The sequence below is a fragment of the Camelus ferus genome, chromosome 15 (assembly GCF_009834535.1).
Source record: "Camelus ferus isolate YT-003-E chromosome 15, BCGSAC_Cfer_1.0, whole genome shotgun sequence".
Classification (NCBI taxonomy): Eukaryota; Metazoa; Chordata; class Mammalia; order Artiodactyla; family Camelidae; genus Camelus; species Camelus ferus.
Genome location: NC_045710.1, coordinates 39,680,478 through 39,698,491, shown reverse-complemented (window position 1 = coordinate 39,698,491; position 18,014 = coordinate 39,680,478). Strand labels below are relative to the sequence as shown.

The window sequence follows — 18,014 nt, the reverse complement described above, 5'->3', positions numbered from 1 at the left end:
TGAATCCCCATTTCACAAAAGCTAAAATGTGGGGGAAAAGTGTTTCTGAGACTATGGCGGGAACACTCCATCCCAGTTCCTGCAATAAGGCAACCAGGGTGACCAAGCTGTGGCAGAAGCAAGATCCAGGGGTCACCGGAAGGACAAGAGTTTGGGTAGGCACATTAAGGTCAGGACAGAAATGGTGGAGGCTAGTTCACAAAGACCCTTCATCAACCAGCCCGGAACTCCCATGACCATGGGGGCAGGGACACAGCAGCAGCTCATGAGCAGCTTCTCCAGGATCCCAAGAGCCCTGGTTTCTGCTGAGTCGGCAGCTGTGCCTCTGGCAGGCGGTGGAGTGACGCAGATCCAGGTTGGAGCCCAGCCCACGGCCTGAGCCAGCCTCCCAGAGGGACACCAAGCTCGCTGCCCTTACCTTCCTGCCAGCGCCAGACAGTGATGGTGTGCTCGGGGTCCACGCCCACCGACACCAGCAGCTTCCCAGTGGCGCTGAAGTTGACGTAATTCACCCCCTTCGAGTGGAAGCACCGCAGCATGGAGAGGGTGTGCTTGGTCATGGCATCCCACACGTGGATGGAAGGGGTTGTGCCTGAATGTGGGAGGCATGACCGAGAGCTAAGGCTGGAGAACGGTGGAGCCGGGCAACCCCGCCACTCACCTAAAAGCCTCTTTAAGACTAGTGTCCAGGGCGTTTCAGCAGTGGGGGCTGAGAGACCTAACCCTGGCCTGGCTGGGGGTGAGACAACGGGAAACATCTGCTGTGCTTTTAGAGGCAGAGACCTAAGGGCATTTGTGTTCAACACGCACACCCGAGGAGGAGTTTATACAACGGACACCAGTGAGGTCAATGATTTGTATCTGCAACTCAGCCAGATACAATCAGCAAACATGATACATTGACACCATTCTGCTGTGCAGATTCAAACTACTCACGGATGGAACAGCCTTACCTGGGGTCTCCGTAACATCACCTGCAGTGGGTGAGCAATGGCAATGAGGAAGCGGCAAGGGAAAACAATAGCTAAAATAAGTCATGTTTCTAAGAATGAGGCACTCAACACTAGCATCAGAAAGTTCCAAAGTAAATTTAAAAATGGGCATGGGTTCAACGAAAACAAGCAGGAAGACATGTTTACAAACTGCCTTTGAGATGACAAAGTTTAAAAAAAAATAACTTTTCGCAAATGTGAATTAGTTCACATTTGCTGTTGGCAGTTCCCTAGGGTAAGAAGAGCCAGGCACACACATCGCAGGCCACCCTTGCCAAGCACAACCTCCAGGCTTCAGATGCAGGCTCTGCATCCGATACCTGGGCGCTGAGAAATTGCTCTCACACATCCCCAGGGATGGGGGCCACCCATCTACCTGGATGATGAGGCGCTGGTCAGACTTTATGGTCCCTCGGAATCACCAATCACTGGATGCATCAACTCAGGCAAGACACATACATCCGGGGCTCAAAAAAATCAACAGCGACATGGGAAAGGGGTGGCCATCAGTGACGTGCCCGCAGACTCTCCCAGTAATTGCTAGTGAGTCAGTGGCCCTGCTCTGCTGGGAGACCCTGGGTGGCTGCAGGGCCTCCTACCTATCTGGCTGGTGGCCACCACGTTTCTGTACTTGGGATGCTGGTTCACCGTGAGGCAGAGGATGTCATCCGTGTGCTCCAGGTAGAAGCTCTGGCTCCCTGGAAGAGACAGGGCAGGGTGAGCAGGGGACCAAAGGAGCTCTCAGGACAACCCCAAAGCCTTGTGTGGAGACTCTGGAAATGTTTTGTAAAAGTAAGAGCTTAAAGCGTCAAATTCTCACTTTCAGAATCACCGCTGGGGGGATGGGAGATCACCTCCCACATCTGCATCCTCTGTGCCAGGTTCAGGAGGAGAGCCGGAGCCTGCTATCTAATCCTCATCTAACCCACAAGCTCCACGTCAATCCTTCTGCTTCCAGCGTGGGGCCAGGGCACAGTCCAAGCACAGAGGCTTCCAGAGTCCAGACTGACTCCTCCTCCCCTCAGTCCAGGACACTGTCTTCCCTTGGGTGGGGGAGGGAAGCTGGAGATAGTGCTGTCCTGAGCAAAATGGCACGACTTACTCACTGGAAAGGGAAGACTGAAATAGGACAATACTTAGGAAAGCCCTTTCAATTCTTTATTCATCAAAGTGCTAATCCACTGAGAGCCTGGATGGCACCGGTGATGGCTTCACCCTGGAAGCCCTAACTTGACATGTGTCACAGAAGTGGAAGAAAGGATAAGAAAAACTTTATTATCTACTGCAGCACACTGGTATGTTGACTGCCCAAGTGGCCACTGTAAACCCACCCAAACGCATAGGAACTGAGAGGTGAGTGATGGCTTCCAACACAATTAGAAATAGCACTTTGCTACTAACCTGGAAACATGTGGCTGGAAAATTGAGAAAAATGTATAGAAAACTCCAAGGCCCTCCTCCCCACAGAAGACAAATTATTATGTGCCCCATGATTTTACTGTCTTTTTCAGACTAGGCATGAACTACACAGAATTAGGAAGGAACATAAAAATTTGAGGGGAAAAAAAAAGGTTTAAGATATGAAGCAAATAAGGGAACATGTTAACACATTTAAATCTGGTGGTAAAGATAAGGTGTTGGTTGAAACAATTTCTGAATTCTTCTTTTTGCTTAAGGTGTTTTTTTTTTAAAATAATGTATTTATTACTGTATTGTTTAATTATTTTATTTTGGCAGGGAGAGATAATTAGGTTTATTTATTTTTGGAGGAGGTACTGAGGATTGAACCCAGGACCTCACGCATGGCTAAGCATGCACTCTACCACTTAAGTTATACCCTCCCCACAAGGTGTTTCTTTTTAAACTATTTTTTTAATTTGAGTCATGCTATAGTTTTATTGTTTCATAGTCATTCTCACTGTAAATCTGGTTACAGAGTCAAAACCAACAAAACTTGGAAATATGAGCCGCTAAATAGATGGCGACTTAAAATCCAATGAGAAAAGTTCCCCCACGCCTTGTCCCCAGTTACTGTCCACTCCCTACACCCTCTTTCTGACTTCCCTCCATCCCAGCTAAGCATCCGTGGAGCTGATGGAAACACGGATCCCTCCCTTCCAGGGCCTCAGACAGACGCGATTGGGTGAGAGCTGGACACAAAGAGGGCCTGACTCTGAGAATATGGGCCCGAGCACTTCTAGGACTAAATGACACGGCTCCGGAACGTAGGGGAGCGTCTCTAAAGGAAACAGAATGCTTAAGCTTTGGGGCATCTAACCAGTGGGAAAGCGCATAAAAGGGCTAAAATAAAAGCCTGTGTTCAAGTGGTGGTCTCCCCCTGCGAGTTACCTGTGGAGAGGTTCTGAACGATGCCGGCCGCAGCTGTGTGGAAGATGATGTCTGCACCGTCATTCAGGTAATGCAGGTTATTGCGACAGTCGAACCCTCTGTAGCCAAATACGTGGTCCAGAGCCAGCTCCTACGTTCCCACACAAGGATGGAAGGGCCCTTAGAGGAAGAAACCGCACTGCGGGAACGGCCACACATCTCACAGGAACCCAAGGCTGGTGAGACAGCCAACCCCTTGCCACGTGACCAGCTAGGGATGCAGTGATGCCCTTTCTTCCATTTCCTAAGGGGCAGGGGGACAGGCTAACGCATAGAATTATGGTGAGTTTTCTAAATAAACTAGATTTGCTTCCCAGCTCCTCAGGTGAGGCAAAGTCTACCAGTGTGAAGGCCTGTAAAGGGTACCTAGGAGTCTGATATCTAAGGTGAGCTGAAGGGTGGTGGTTCAGAGCTCTGCTCTGATTCTCACAGATGTAGCGGGGCCGGCAGGGCAGAGCACGGAGGCAAGGGCCACGCTCATTCTGCTGCTTGGTGCTTGCCCTACAAAGCTCCTACACAACTCGCCATTTCCCCCACAACAACTAGATACTGCTCTGGGTTTACAGTCTTTCCCTTCTTCTTGCCTTGCCTTCCATGACAAAGAGCAGCGGCTGATTCAGAGCAGATCTGTTCTTTATTCAGTTTGACACACCTGTACTGCTGGTGGCTCTTTGGCACCAGGCACTGTGCTGGTTGGTGGGGTTGCAGGGTTAAGATGTGGATCCCTTTAGTCTAGGTTCCCTGACTCTAGCCTTTTCTCTCTCCAAAGCTCGCCAACTGCAAACATCAGATTAATTCTAAAATACCACATCTCCTTACTCAAAAACATTCACTGACTTTCACTGCCTGTGGGATAAAGTCCAAACTCCTTAAGTCACCACAATCAGTCCAACTCCCATCTACTGTGACCCTTGGTCAAGATGACGTGTCAATTTACCCCCACATATCAGGAGCTTCCCTATCTTTAGGACTTTGCTTTTCTAAAATTATCTCTTATCTGGAAAGCTCTTATCCTTCCAACTTAGTGTCTACCCACTCCCCGGCCTCCCCCCATCCCCATGTGCTTCACAGAAACCGGGTGTCATACGTAACCCCCAGTCCTGGCGGATGACTGACTCAAGCTGGGCAGATCACAGTTTCTCCCAGGAGTTTAGCACTGGGGACATTAGTCTTTTTGGCTGCCTAATTAACTGAGGAGATGTAAACCCAAGTGCTGGACAGCACCACTGCCTACGAAAGCAGTTGACAAAGTCCGCAGGAAAAGAGGAGATCGCAACAGGCACACACAGGCCCTGCTGGGCAGACAAGGCACCATCTTGGCTTACGATGACTTTGCAGCTCCAGGATCGTCTTTACTGAAGTTCAGCTGCATTTCCTGACCTCTGCTGTGTTCCCTGATAAATCCCCCCTAAGCTCCCCTTTTCCAGCAAACAATCTTAAGGTGAGTCTTTCTGGCCTCAGTGAGTTCAGAGCACAGTAGGGGAGACAGATGAGTAGGAAACAATGGCAGTGGAGTGTGTGACAAGTGCTGTGGAGGAGGGGGTGTGCAGTGGAAGGCAGGAGGGCTCAGGATGGGGAGCCTCAGGGGAGACTGCACAGGGAAGATGCTAGAGAAGGCCTTGACACAACAGGGTGTGGGGAGGGAAGAGGAGGGAAGGCAGAGGGGACAAGAGAGACCACCAGATCCATGCCGGTTCACCTGAAGGTGCCTGTGGGACGTGCAGGAGGTGATGTCCGCTGGGCAGATCTTAGGACGTGAGTATCAGATTAAAAGCAAAATGGTTTAACCTCCTCACCTCAACCAGTTTCTTTTTTTTGGTGATATTGTTCTTCTGGAGCTTCTCAGGCTGGGGAGCCGCTCTGCTAACGGGAGGTCTGGAACAGAGAGTGGCCAAAAGAAGCACAGCGTTGAACAAAAAGCAGCAAGGTCGCCTGGTCAGTGTGGTCAGCTAAGGCCAGTCCAGGCTCCTCTCTCTCTTCTCCCCCCTTGGGGGACTTACACCCGGGTTTGTCCTGTCCTGCCCCGTCTCAGCTCCCCCACCCCAGGAAAAGCAGTTTCTGACACTGGGGGTCCTGGATTCACAAGCACTGATCTGGGCCTCATAGTCAGGGTCAGTCCCCCTCTCCTGGGAGCCTGGAAGAAAACAGACCAGAGGGACTTACTTTAAAACTAAAGAGGAGCCTAAGCCTGACAAGCAAGGGGCTTTGCTTCCTGAACCCACTGGCCATTTTTCAGGCAGGGAGGTACCCACACTGGTCAGAATTAGGGGGTCAGAGGTCATGGCATGGTGTGAGGTGGGACTTACAAGCCAGTCTTGGAACGGGCCCTGAAGGCCAAGTGCCCAGGTCACTCTCACTACACAAAAGGGCAAGTGGGAAGTGAAGGGGTCAAAGACGGAACAAACTCCTCCTCTGCCCTGTCCCTCAGGGTCTTGGTCTGTAGCAAACTGCTACCATCATACCTGAGGTTAGTTTTCCCACTTAGTTTTGGAGATCTGGGCATCCAGCTTTAATTAAGAGATTTCTTTAATGGGTAAGCTCTTAAGGACTTGCAAATGAGTAGGGCAATTTTTGGTAATATGGGATTCCCTTAAATCAGACTTTTTGGACTTTAGGAACCCGGGGACGGATGCGGGGACCTGCATCAGCTCATGCCACGTGTTCCAATCTATTCTCTATTGCTCTTGGGCTATGCAGAAAGGAAGGATTACCTTGATCCCCTTGTAAGCAGCAAACAAAGCCAAGTGAGAAACTTAGTACAGTTTAGAGCCGCACTAGCAACCACCTCATTCATGCACAAGCACCGTCCAAGTGAACAGACATTCCTGTGTGGCACAAACCATGCTTCCCGAGCATGCCAGCAAAGAACTAAAACAGAAAGGAAAGAGTGCACCGGTCTACAAATCCAGAAAGCTCATACCCTGGCGTCTCTGGGCAAACTCTGCACTAACGCGCCTACAGGACAGGGAGAGAGAAGGAAGCCTGGTCACCGCTTCCGCACACTCTCCGTGGCTTTGCCAATGCGCCTGGGGCCTCTGCTTATTTTAGAGTGTGCTGGGGAGAAACTTGTCAGAGAAACAATCACATCCTCCTGGATGTCGTTGGGAGTTATGCACAACGGCTGCTTTGTTTCTGAATCAAGTTCGACTCATAATTTAGCCTAATCATTCCCAGTGTTTCTCGGGAGGGCAGCTCGCCTGCTGGAACGGCTTGCATTCTTATGCTGGGGAAAAACAAGGTAGCTTTTTATTTTCTCAGAAACGCTTCCATCAAAACATGTTATGTAATCTTAAGTGATAATTGGACCAAATGGTATTATAATCACCACCGAAGAATGGTGAGAGAGCACATCTCTCCAGCGACACCCCCGGCTGACATCATCGCTGCCAAATTGAGCAAAAGCGGGAGGCTGGGGGCAGCCCAGTTCTCACAATTAGACACTTCGTTTTCGTTAGTTATCGCTTCCCAGGACATCTGCTCTTTTTTCTGTTTTAGTGGGACTTTCGAATGAAATCCGTGGGTTTCTTCCTTCACCTCAGAGTGTTGTAATGTATGACAAAAGCAAGCCAAGGTCTGGGCCGGGAGCAAGGGGCCACTGGGGACTAGAGCATGGTTCATAAGGCAGAATTTGAGATTACACGCAGGGCTCGTTTCCAGGGCACACACGGGTTGTATAATATGTCATATATTATACAGTGTATCTGGAGTACACATCCAAGCACAAACACTGTGCACTCATATATACACGAGACTGTATATATGGACACGTAGAGGCAATCCGATGCTTTTGTTCACCTTGATTTTCAGTTAAAAACTGAAAAGTAAAGCAATCTCAATGTTTCTTTCTTATTTCACAAGCATGTTAACAGCTGTATTGCTTCAAAACTGAAGATGAGGGGGCAAAAGGCAGAAACCTGCATTGTGGCAAATTCAGCAGATTGTAAGTCTAGACCCTTCACGGTTGTGAACTCTGCACGAACGCTTAGTACTAGATGCTCATCCAACACCTGGGCTTTTGCAGAGCGCTGTGCATACTTACTTGACAATTCCCTGCCTCCAAAGGAAAGCAAGTTAAAACACAATACAAGCATTAAAGGCTTCTTTCCAGGCATCCATAAACAGGGTTTGTAACATCAGACATGGGAGGGACTGCCATAAATCTCAAGCGCAGCCAAACGCTGAAGGTTTGGCATTTTTCGGTGGATCTAAATCCTTCCAGATTCAGATTCCTTTGGAAATGTGACTCTGAAAAGCTTTGCTGAGGTGGGAAATAGGAGCAGGTCTGAGAACATTCACTCACTTTTCAGTCCAATAAACTCTTTATAGCTGGCTGCTCCCTGCTGGCACACAGGACGCAGAGCGAGGAGGCGGTGAGCGCGTCAGGAATGGGAATTAGCGGGGAGGCTGGGAGAGGTTAAGAGATGGAAGGCAGGGATCAGAGATGGGAGGAGTAAAGGCACAAAGGGGTCTCACAGGGGCCAGTGGAGCTTTGAAGAGACACAGGGAAACAAAGGAGAGAGTTTTCATTGGGAAAGCAATGTAAGAAGAGTGCCTGGCAAGAGGGCAGACCAGCTGGACCATCAGGAGAACACGATGGGTAGGCTGAGCTCAGGGAGAATGGCGGAGCAGCTGTGCCGAGGAAAAGGCAGGGAGGCCTGTGAACTCAAGATGGGACTTGGTGTTAAGTCACAAGGCAGCCCAGCTCTTGCTTCATGCAAGGTGCAGGCTGCTGGAACCCCACCCACACCCATGCCTCATGTGCTCTGCGGGCACCAAAGGACCTGCCATCATCCCATTGTCCAGCATCTTGGCTGCTGAAGGGAAAGCTGAGACTCACTTGAACATGTGGGGAGGGTCAAAGAGCCCCAAGGGTGGCCAGCACCCAGGCATCCACCTCCCTGCCCACAGCCCCTCCCTGGGTGCTGGGCTGGCAGAGTCGGGTGGAGCAGAGCACACGATGGCCTGAGATGCACAGGAGAGGGGTCGTTGCCAGGACTCCTGGGGAAGCTTCTGAAATGACAGAGGAGGTTATGAAAGTCAGTCCCAACTGCAAGATGAACACAACGAGAGAGCCAGCTAGGGAGCCAGGCTCAGAAAGCCTGTGAGAAACCAAGTCGTTCCAGGGAGCTTCTATAAAGAGAGGTGTGGGTGTGGAGAAATTCAGCTACATTTAGCCAAGAAATGCAAGTTTGGAATTGTTTTTAGTGTTGTTAGTCACACAGTGTTCAAAGTCCCTGGAGGAAATGTAGCTTTTTCCAGGTTCCAAAATGTGCTATAAAATGCTCTAAGAGTTCTCAAAATGTCTTAAGAAACCCAACTATCCTGGATGATCCTGGTACAGGTGGGAACCAGCAGATGATCTGAGCACTGTTTTCGAACTGTCCTCCAACAAGATATATCACCCCCACAGATGGGCTTCAGGGGCCAGGGAAACCCTGACATTCATTCCAAATTGTGTTTGCACATGTACACTTTTCTGGTGAAAAGAGGCATGCTTTAATCATATTTTCAAAGATGTCTGCAGGATGAGACTGTGTGTGTGTGTGTGTGTGTGTGTGTGTGCGCGCACGCGCGCACGTGTGCGTGTGTGTGAGTAAGAGAGAGAAAGTGAGAGAGAGGGAGAAGGAGAGAGAAGGAGGGAGAACGGAGAGAGAAGGAGGGAGAAGGAGAGAGAAGGAGATTGGGAGAGAGGCTGATTAAGAACCACTTCTCTAGGATAAGTCCAAGTTTAGGAAAAGTATCCAAAGCCATGGGGGCTCTCTATTATCAAAACAAAAGGAACCGGATTCTGTTTAATGCATTCTTATGTCTTCCAGAACCATCTGTAGAGCTGCTCAGTGAAGGAGCAGAGTTGAAAGAGGCTGTCAGGTGGGAGAACTGTGGGCTACCCTGAGCCTTCCACCATGAAAGTGCCCTTGACTGATGCCTATAATGTGGCCCCTGCCCTTTTTTTTTTTTTTTTTTTTAAATAGGGGTATAGTCCCAGACTCGGCCATTTTAGGTGACTATCAAATTATCTGGGTGGAAAATCAAGGGCATAAAGGATGGAGTAGAGGGAAGTACAAGCAAAGGTGAACAGACCATAGAAGAGGCCAATGCAATAATCCAAGGGAGGGATGGTGAAGATCTGGACTAAAGCAATGGTGGTGGAGAAGGAAACAAGTGAATAAGAAACAGTGGTGAAGCAGACTTCAAGGTCTTTGGAACTGATTAGCTCTAAGGGATGAAGGAGGAAGAGCCATGCAAGGGGAGCACCAGTTTTCTGCTTGGGCATCTGGGCGGATGGTGGCACCACTGAGACAGGAGAAGATTTACGAGGACAGACGATGAGTTCAGTTTCGGCATGCCAAACTCTGGACATCTGCGGGTTGGCTATACAGCTGGAAGTTCGACTGAGAGGTGGGACTCAGACATATGACTTTGGGAATCATCAGCCAATAGGTGGAATATAGGAGATCAATGAGGAAGAGGGTGGAAGGTGAAAAGAGAGTGGCCAAAGGTGAAATTCGAAGGACCAACAGCATGTGAAGGGCTGGAAGAGGAGGCAGGGATGGGACACAGAGAAGGGTGGCTGTAGTGGGAGAAGGAGGGCCAGAAGAGACTGTTTCCGAAAGGTAAGTGACAGAGGGATATATAGACCTGCACTGTGCAATATGGCAGCCACTGGTCACATGCGGCTGCTGAACACTGAATTGTGGCCTGTCCACATTTAAGGTGTGTTAAAGCTGCAAAATACACAGCAGGCTGTGAAGACCTAGTAAAAAAAATTTTAATAATATAAAATAATGAATTTTATATTGATTACATGTTAAAATTACACATTTTAATATTTTGGGTTAAATGAAATACATTATTAAAATCAATTGCACCATCTCTTTTAATTTTTGTAATGTGGCTGCTAGAAAAATCACATATGTACTTGCATTATATTTCTGTTGAACAATGCTCCCCTAAAACACCCAGTTCTCCCTTTAAATGAGACAAAGAGGACAGTGGATTGGATTTGGGAATTAGAGAGTCACCATGTCAGCAGAATGGCAGGGACAGAAGACAGACGGAATGGCTAGAGAGTGATGGAGCGACTTGGTGGGGCCTGGATGGGAGGGGGAAAAGGAGGGAGGGTGAGGGTGGGAACATGTGTGTAAGATCAGTCAAGAGATCTGTTCTTCTCCTGAAGTGGGCTGGGTGGGATGGGAATGGGAAAGACCAGAATGTGTTTCTTGGCTTGAGGACATGAATCCAGTTTTGGACGAGTGGCGTAGGAGACACAGGAAAGGGGAGAGATGCTGAGGGAGCTTGGATGGATGTGAGGCTGAGGCCCAAGCACCAGCTTGAAGAAGAGGGACTGGCCTTGAACAGGAGGGACTCACTTCCCCTGGGAAGAGACGGAAGGAGGTGAATGGTCTTCGTATGGGTGGACAATGGGAAGTGAGTCAGAAGAGAGAAAGAAGTGCCAAGCTGGAGTTCAAGTTCAGAAGTTTGACTGTTGAAGAGGGTGGCAGACGGAGCCAATCAAAGACGAGGATGAAGATGAGGGAGCAGCGAAGAGGGCTTAAGCACAGCTGGCAACATGGACTCTGGAGGGTGGGGAAGCAGTCGGCACCAGTGTGATTTTCTGGTCAGAGAGTGGAGGGGTGGGTGGTAAGAGAAACAAAGGAGGAAGAGCCACAAGGCCTGGAAGCGTGGCATTTGAAGATGCAAAAAGTGAGGCCAAGAAGGAGCTGATGAAAAAAAGATGGAGGTGTGTCGGCACTGGATGCACTGATGAGAATGAAGATGAGGTGTTCTGAGAATGAGAACTCTAGAGGAGAGAAGGTTAAGCCACTGAGTGAGGAGTTACGGGTGATGACGTAACCCACAGCATGACAGTGCGGGTGTGGGCCAGCTGACCATTACCCCAACAGACCGGAAGCCGATAAATGACAGAAACTGGGCGGGGAGAGGATGGCAGTGCAGCCGTGGACTTCAAAGGAGTGGGTGAGGCTGGTTAGAGAGTGTGCGGAATGCTTTACACACATCCACAAAACGCCGGACCCCCCACAACTCACACCCACCAACACCCTTATAAGCCGCACACATCTTGCCCTCAACAACTATGTCTTCCGTTACCACATCAGGACCACACAACAGTACAAAGCAGGAGGAGAAGCCACACCGGGAGCACCCCTTCCCTCCAAACGCAGGTCTGGGAGATGTTCAGAGACCTGATTAAAATAATCAGACCCAACTTGGCCCCTGTCTTCTCAGAGAGCCTCCCTCTGAGTAGAAAAGCGCTTACCTATGTGGCATGTGTTCTTTAGCTCCGTGTGTGAGTGCATTTGAGTCAACTGATTCACTGTAGGAGTACGATCTCCTAGATGTATTCATCTTTTAAAAAAAATCATTTTATAGCACTTGGCCTCTGCATTTTTACACCCTGGTACATTCTTTGTGCTAGAAAGTGAGCAAACTGTTCTCTAATGAATGGCAGGCTTAGTTCCTAAAATGATCAGTTACACAGAAGTCATTATTTTGCTTTAAACAATACAGAAAATCAAGAGATCTGAAAAGAGAAAATCACTTATGAAGGTAGCATTACATTTCCTTAGAAAATCAACGATTCAGCTTTCAGTAGAGTTACATGGCTAAACACTGGGCTTTTTGAGATGATTACTTTCAGCATTTCCGAGTTTAACAGATACTGTAACTTCAGTTCCTTCCACGTGGTTAAAGGACAGGAAACTTGTTCCCTACTGCCTGCTCAGGGCAGCTCTGAGTGAAGAGTTCTCAGAATTAAGGGGTGCAGTGAAGGAGGAGGAGTTAGCCTGGAGAGAAATGCCCGGGAGTAGCAGGGGACACTGCCTGCCTGCTTGTCTCACCACAGCACAGTCACCCTCCCAGAGTGAGGTCTGAGCTTGGCTTACAAGTGACATGTATGCAACTGCAGGGCTGTGTCCTGAGTTCTCTGCTCTGCAAGGTCCCTCCTTCACAGGACAGAGTGGTTTTGGCAGAGCTCAGTATGGTAAATGCAGTGGCACCTGCCAGCTTGACTGTCGGTTCTTAGCAGCTCTTACAATACAAGCTCAGAGAGCAGCTACTGATCAGTGATGACAAAGGGCTTCTGTCAGGCCAGTGAGCGCAGGAAAGCGCCAGGGGACCAGGGCTGTTTATTGGAGGGGAGCATTGCCCCGCTTCATCACACTCATCAAGCCTCAGGCAAGCTTGGAATGGGGACGTACTCACTCAATAAAGCATTTTTTAAAAACTGGGGGGGGGGGGGTTCTCCAGCAGATTTCTGTCCTCAAACATAGCATAAAAGGTAAAAAGAAGAACTGGGATTACCTAGATCAGGGTTTCTTTCAATTTGGGGAAATCTATCTAAACCTCGCCCGTATTTTCATACGTTGCCACTTGTGAGCCTGTTCTTTATTTCACTGTCAATCTGCTGACTAAGAAGCTCTGTCTGCAAAATAGGTGTGATGGCTACAATAACACAGAATTTTCAGTTGTTTTTTTGCCTCAAGTTATTTAAATAGATTTAAATAAAACAAACATTTAATTTCTAAAGGACGGATGGTATGGAGATAAAAACATCATTTAACTAAGAGCAGTTCTGCAGCCAGGGGGGCATCACTCGATTCTACCTGAGTCACACCTTCCCACAAAATAAGGCCACTCACCAGTGCTAACAAAACGAAGGTGAAAGGGGTCACTGATGAAGAACAGATCTGTAGACCATTCTGAGGACAAATTAACTTGTTTAAGTATGAAGAGAAGCGGGCTAAGCAAAGGCATCCATTCATTTACTCATTCAAGAAACATTTGTTCACTGTGTACTATGTGCAAGGAACTGAGTTAGGCACATGGAGGTAACCGTGATAGATACAGGGCTGACCCTTGAGAAACTGAGTCTCATAAACAAAATTTGTAATTCAGTGGAACTGTAAATATCTTAGTACCACAGACCCATACATTAAGGAACCAAGGATTAAAGACAGCTATTAATTTGGGGCTGAAACAAAAAATAAAAACAAAACAACCCCCTCCTTAGCATTTCTTTACATACCCATGGTGTACAGTTTTCATTATAGGATTATCTTTTTGTTTAAGTTCATAAATTTATACAGACTGATTCAGAAAGGATATGAGATAGTGAAGTAGATATGGTTTAGGGCTTCTCCTCACTCAGTCATAAGCACCGTTTAAGGAAAAGTTTGGAAAACTCGTAATGCTAGAGTGGAATTTTGAAGTCATTTGGTGCTAGGACCTGTCAGTGCAGAGAGAAGGGACCACCATTAACAGAGGGCTCAGAATCTGCTTCTAATCTTGATTTGTAAAAGCTTCTTGGTTTCCTAAGGAACATATGGCGTAAACTGAGAGTAAACGTGCACCAGAGGGACTAAAAGATTAATGTAAGAGTATACGCAGGTTCCTTCCTCATAATCCCCTGCTAAGAATAATCCTAAGCACTGCCACATCAGTGTCTCCTCACACTGGGTCGCTGAGATGGATAGGGCGAAGTTGCCTTGTAGGGGAAGGCAGTTCATGAGTGAAAACTATTCTCTTCCCCTCCCCTCACCATGGAGTATTGGGAGAAGGATTCCACGCAGGAAACACATAACCACCTCTACTACATGTCTGAGGGTGCCCCAACCACCCTCCCCAGTGTGAGGACCTACAGGGAGAGGGACGACGAAGACCACCCTTCAGGATCCTGATCTGCCTGCAGATCCACAAGCGGGGGTTACTGAAAGGTAATGAGACACTGACAGCCAAATGTGGGTGAATATCGCAAGGGGTCACTGGTGCAGGAGGATGAGTCCCTGTCCACGGGAACTGCTGGAGGCACCACTCATTCAACCACATGAAAGGAAACTTACAGCATACATGACTGAGCAGGGGAGTTGCCTGACCCCTCCTAAACACTCAATGTCACACGCTCTCTTCCAGAGGGAACCCTCAGTGCCACAGAGATGTAGCTTAGGAGTGAGGGCCTCTCAACTTAAAGGTGTTGTTCAGAATTTCCTAAAGGTTGACGCCTTTAACCTGAGAAATGGAAGGATGGCCAGGGGTGCCAACTGCTTAGAGACAGAAATTTCTAAACTGGATTATGGATATAAAGACAAGATGCCAACAAGATCTCAGACTCTTGATATCGAATCCACGGGTGTCAGTGACTGGAAATGAACCTAAATCTTGTTAAGTTGTTAAGGAGTTTATTAATTCGTTCAATAAATGTTTACTATGTGCTGCCACTGTTACAAAATTTGGAGCAGTATATCAGAAATTTTTCTCTCACAGAGTTGATATCCTAGTTGGGGAAGAGGAACTTTACTAGAATTTCCTAATCTGGCAAACAAAGATCTATGGTTGTTCAACTCTTAAGGCAATTCCCAGACTTTCAACCAACAGGAGTAAGATAATGTGTTCTATTCCACTGAAGAAAAGCCCAGGATTAGATTGGCTTTCACTGGTAAATTCTACCAAACATTTGAAGAAGAATTAACACCAATCCTTCTCAAACTCTTTCAAAAAATTGAAGAGAAGGGAACAGTCCCAAGCTCATTTTACAAAGCCACATGATCCTGATACCAAAACCAGGAAAGGACACTACTAGAAAAGAAAACTATGGGACAATATCTCTGATGAATACAGATGTAAAAACTCTCAATAAAATACAAGCAAACCAAATTCAGTAGCACATTAAAAGAATCATTCACCATGAGCAAGTGGGATTTCCTGGGGATGCAAGGATGGTTCAACATATGTAAAACAATTAATGTGATACATCACATTAATAGAATGAATGAAAAGAAATATATGACGACCTCAATAAACATGGAAAAAGCATTTGACAAAACTCAACATCCATTCACGATAAAAACTCTTTTAACAAATTAGGAGTAGAAGGAACATATCTCAACAAAATAAAGGCTTTATAGGACAAGCCCATAGCTAATATCATACTTAATGGTGAAAAGTTGAAAGTTTTCCTCTAAATCAGGAACAAGACAAGGATGCCACTCTCACCACTCCTCTTCAACACAGTACTGGAAGTTCTAGCTAGAGCAATCAGGTAAGAAAAATAAAAGTATCAGCTCTGGAAAGGAAGAAGTAAAATTGTCTCTATTGTCAACTGACATGATTTTATATACAGAAAATCCTAAAAATGACCAAAAACCTTTTAAATCTAATCTATGAATTCAGTAAAGCTGCACAGTACAGCTTCATGATACAAATTAACAATGTTTCCATACACTAATAACAAATTTTCAGAAAAAGAGATAAAGAAGTCAATTACATTTATAATAGCATCAGAAACAAAATACTTTGGAGTAAATTTAACTAAGGAGGTGAAAAATCTCTACTCTGCAAACTACAAGACACTAATAAAAGAAACTGAAGAAGATCCAAATAAATGGAAAGGTATCCTTTGTTCATGCATTAGAAGAATTAACACTGTTAAACTGTCAATACTACAAAAGCCATCTATAGACTTAATGCAATCCCTATCAAGATTCTAGCGGCATTTTTTTTAACAGAAGTAGAAAATAACACTCCTAAAATTTATACAGAACCACGAAAGAACCTAAACAGTCAAAGAAATGCTGATAAAGAATAAAGCAGGAGGCATCACACTTCCTGATTTCAAGCTACACTATGAAGCTATAGTCATCCAAACAGAATGGTACCAGCATAAATGACAAATAGGCCAAAGGAACAGAATCAAGAGCCCAGATGTAAATTCAAGCATATATATGTAAACTAACATTTGATAAGGGAGCCAAGAATACTCAATGAAGAAAAGACAGTCTCTTCAATAAATGGTGCTAGAATAATTGGATACTCACATGTAAAAGAATGAAACCAGACCCATATCTTACACTGCTCACAAAAATTAACTTGAACTGGGTTATAGACATTTAAACGTAAGACCTGAAACCATGCAACTCCTATAAGAAGCAACAAAGCTCTCTGACATGAGTCTTGGTAATGATTTTTTGGATATAACACCTAAAGTGCAAGCAACAAAATAAAAAATAAACAAGTAGGACTACATCAAACTAAAAAACTTTTGCACAGCAAAAGAAACCATCAACAAAGTGAAGGGACAATCTATGGAATGGGAAAAATATTTACAAACCATGTATCTGATAAGGGGTTAATATTCAAAATATATTTAGAAACTTTTACAATTCAAAAAACTAAATAACCCAATTAAAAGGTGGGCAAAGGACCTGACTAGACATTTTTCCAAAGAAGATATATGAAAGGTCAATAGCTACATTAAAAGATGCTTAACATCACTAGTTATCTGGGAGGTACAAATTAAAATCACAATGAGGTATCACCTCACACCCATTAGAATGGCCATCATCAAAAAGACAAGAAAGAATGAATGCTGGCACAGATGCGAAGCAAGGGAGCCCTTGTGCACTATTGGTGAGACTGTAAATTGGTAGAGTCACTAGGGAAAACAGTATGGAGGAGCCTCAAAAAACTAAAAATAGAACTACCTTATGATTCATCAATTACACTTCTGGAATATATCCAAAGGAAATGAAAAAGACTAACTCAAAAAGATATCTGTACCTCTATATGCATAGTAGCACTATTTACAATAGCCAAGACATGGAAACAACCTAAGTGCTCATCAGTGAATGAATGAACAAAGAAGTTGTGTGTGTATACACATATACATACACACACACATGGAGTATTATTCAGTCATAACAAATGAGGAAATTCTACCATTTGTGACAACGTGGATGGACCTTGAAGGCATTATGGTAAGTGAGATAAGTCAGATAGAGAAGGACATACACTATACGATCTCACTTATTTGTGGAATCTTCAAACAAATAAATAACCAAACTAAACTCAGAAAAAGAGATCAGACTCTTTCTATGGCTACCCGAGGCAGAAGGTGGGGGCAGGGAGAATTGAATGAAGGTGGTCAAAAGATACAAACTTCTGGTTGAGATAAATAAGTACTAGGGATATAATGTACAACATGATGACTACAGCTAACAGTGCTGTATGATACATATGAAAGTTGTTAAGAGTAAACTGTAAGAGTTACCATCACAAGAACATTTTTCCCTTTTTTAAAAAAATTGTATATATATGAGAAGATGGATGTTAGCTGAACCTTGTGCAGTAATCATTTCACAATATATGTAAATTGACTCATCATGCTGTATGCCTTAAACTTACACAGTGATGTGTGTCAATTATTTCTTAATAAAACTGGGGGTAAAGACAAACAGAAACCCCCAATACATATCTAATATTGGATGAGAGGGAAATGAAAAAAAAAAAAAGTGTATTCTAAATATTTCCCCTTACAAACAACTGGACCTTGTAAATGTAATTTAGAAAAAAAAAAACACAATACAGAGGAAGAAATTTTAAAATGGTTTTCTAACTGTATTAGGGATCACCCCTCTCTGAAAAACAAATAATATTTAATTAAGACATAAAACTTAATTGATAAAAATGTATAAAAAGCATGATTTCTTAAAACTTCTTTTTAGAAGATTGTTGTGTACATGTTATATAGCCAGGTAAGACAGCTGAATATCTAGACTAAATATTTCTGATAAAGTGAAGACTAAAACCATAAATATCATGTTTCTACAGCTGTCCATAACT

At 45.5% G+C, this 18,014-nt stretch overlaps 1 protein-coding gene across 1 annotated transcript in view; it reads right to left on the bottom strand.

The window, feature by feature from the left end:
• EML6 (EMAP like 6) overlaps positions 1-18,014 on the bottom strand; it is a 215,429-nt gene that overhangs the window by 15,263 nt on the left and 182,152 nt on the right. The window contains 6 exon segments of the mRNA XM_032497555.1: positions 419-592; positions 1,592-1,690; positions 3,342-3,471; positions 5,177-5,255; positions 6,092-6,100; positions 7,420-7,434. Coding sequence (XP_032353446.1) covers positions 419-592; positions 1,592-1,690; positions 3,342-3,471; positions 5,177-5,255; positions 6,092-6,100; positions 7,420-7,434 — 506 coding nt within the window.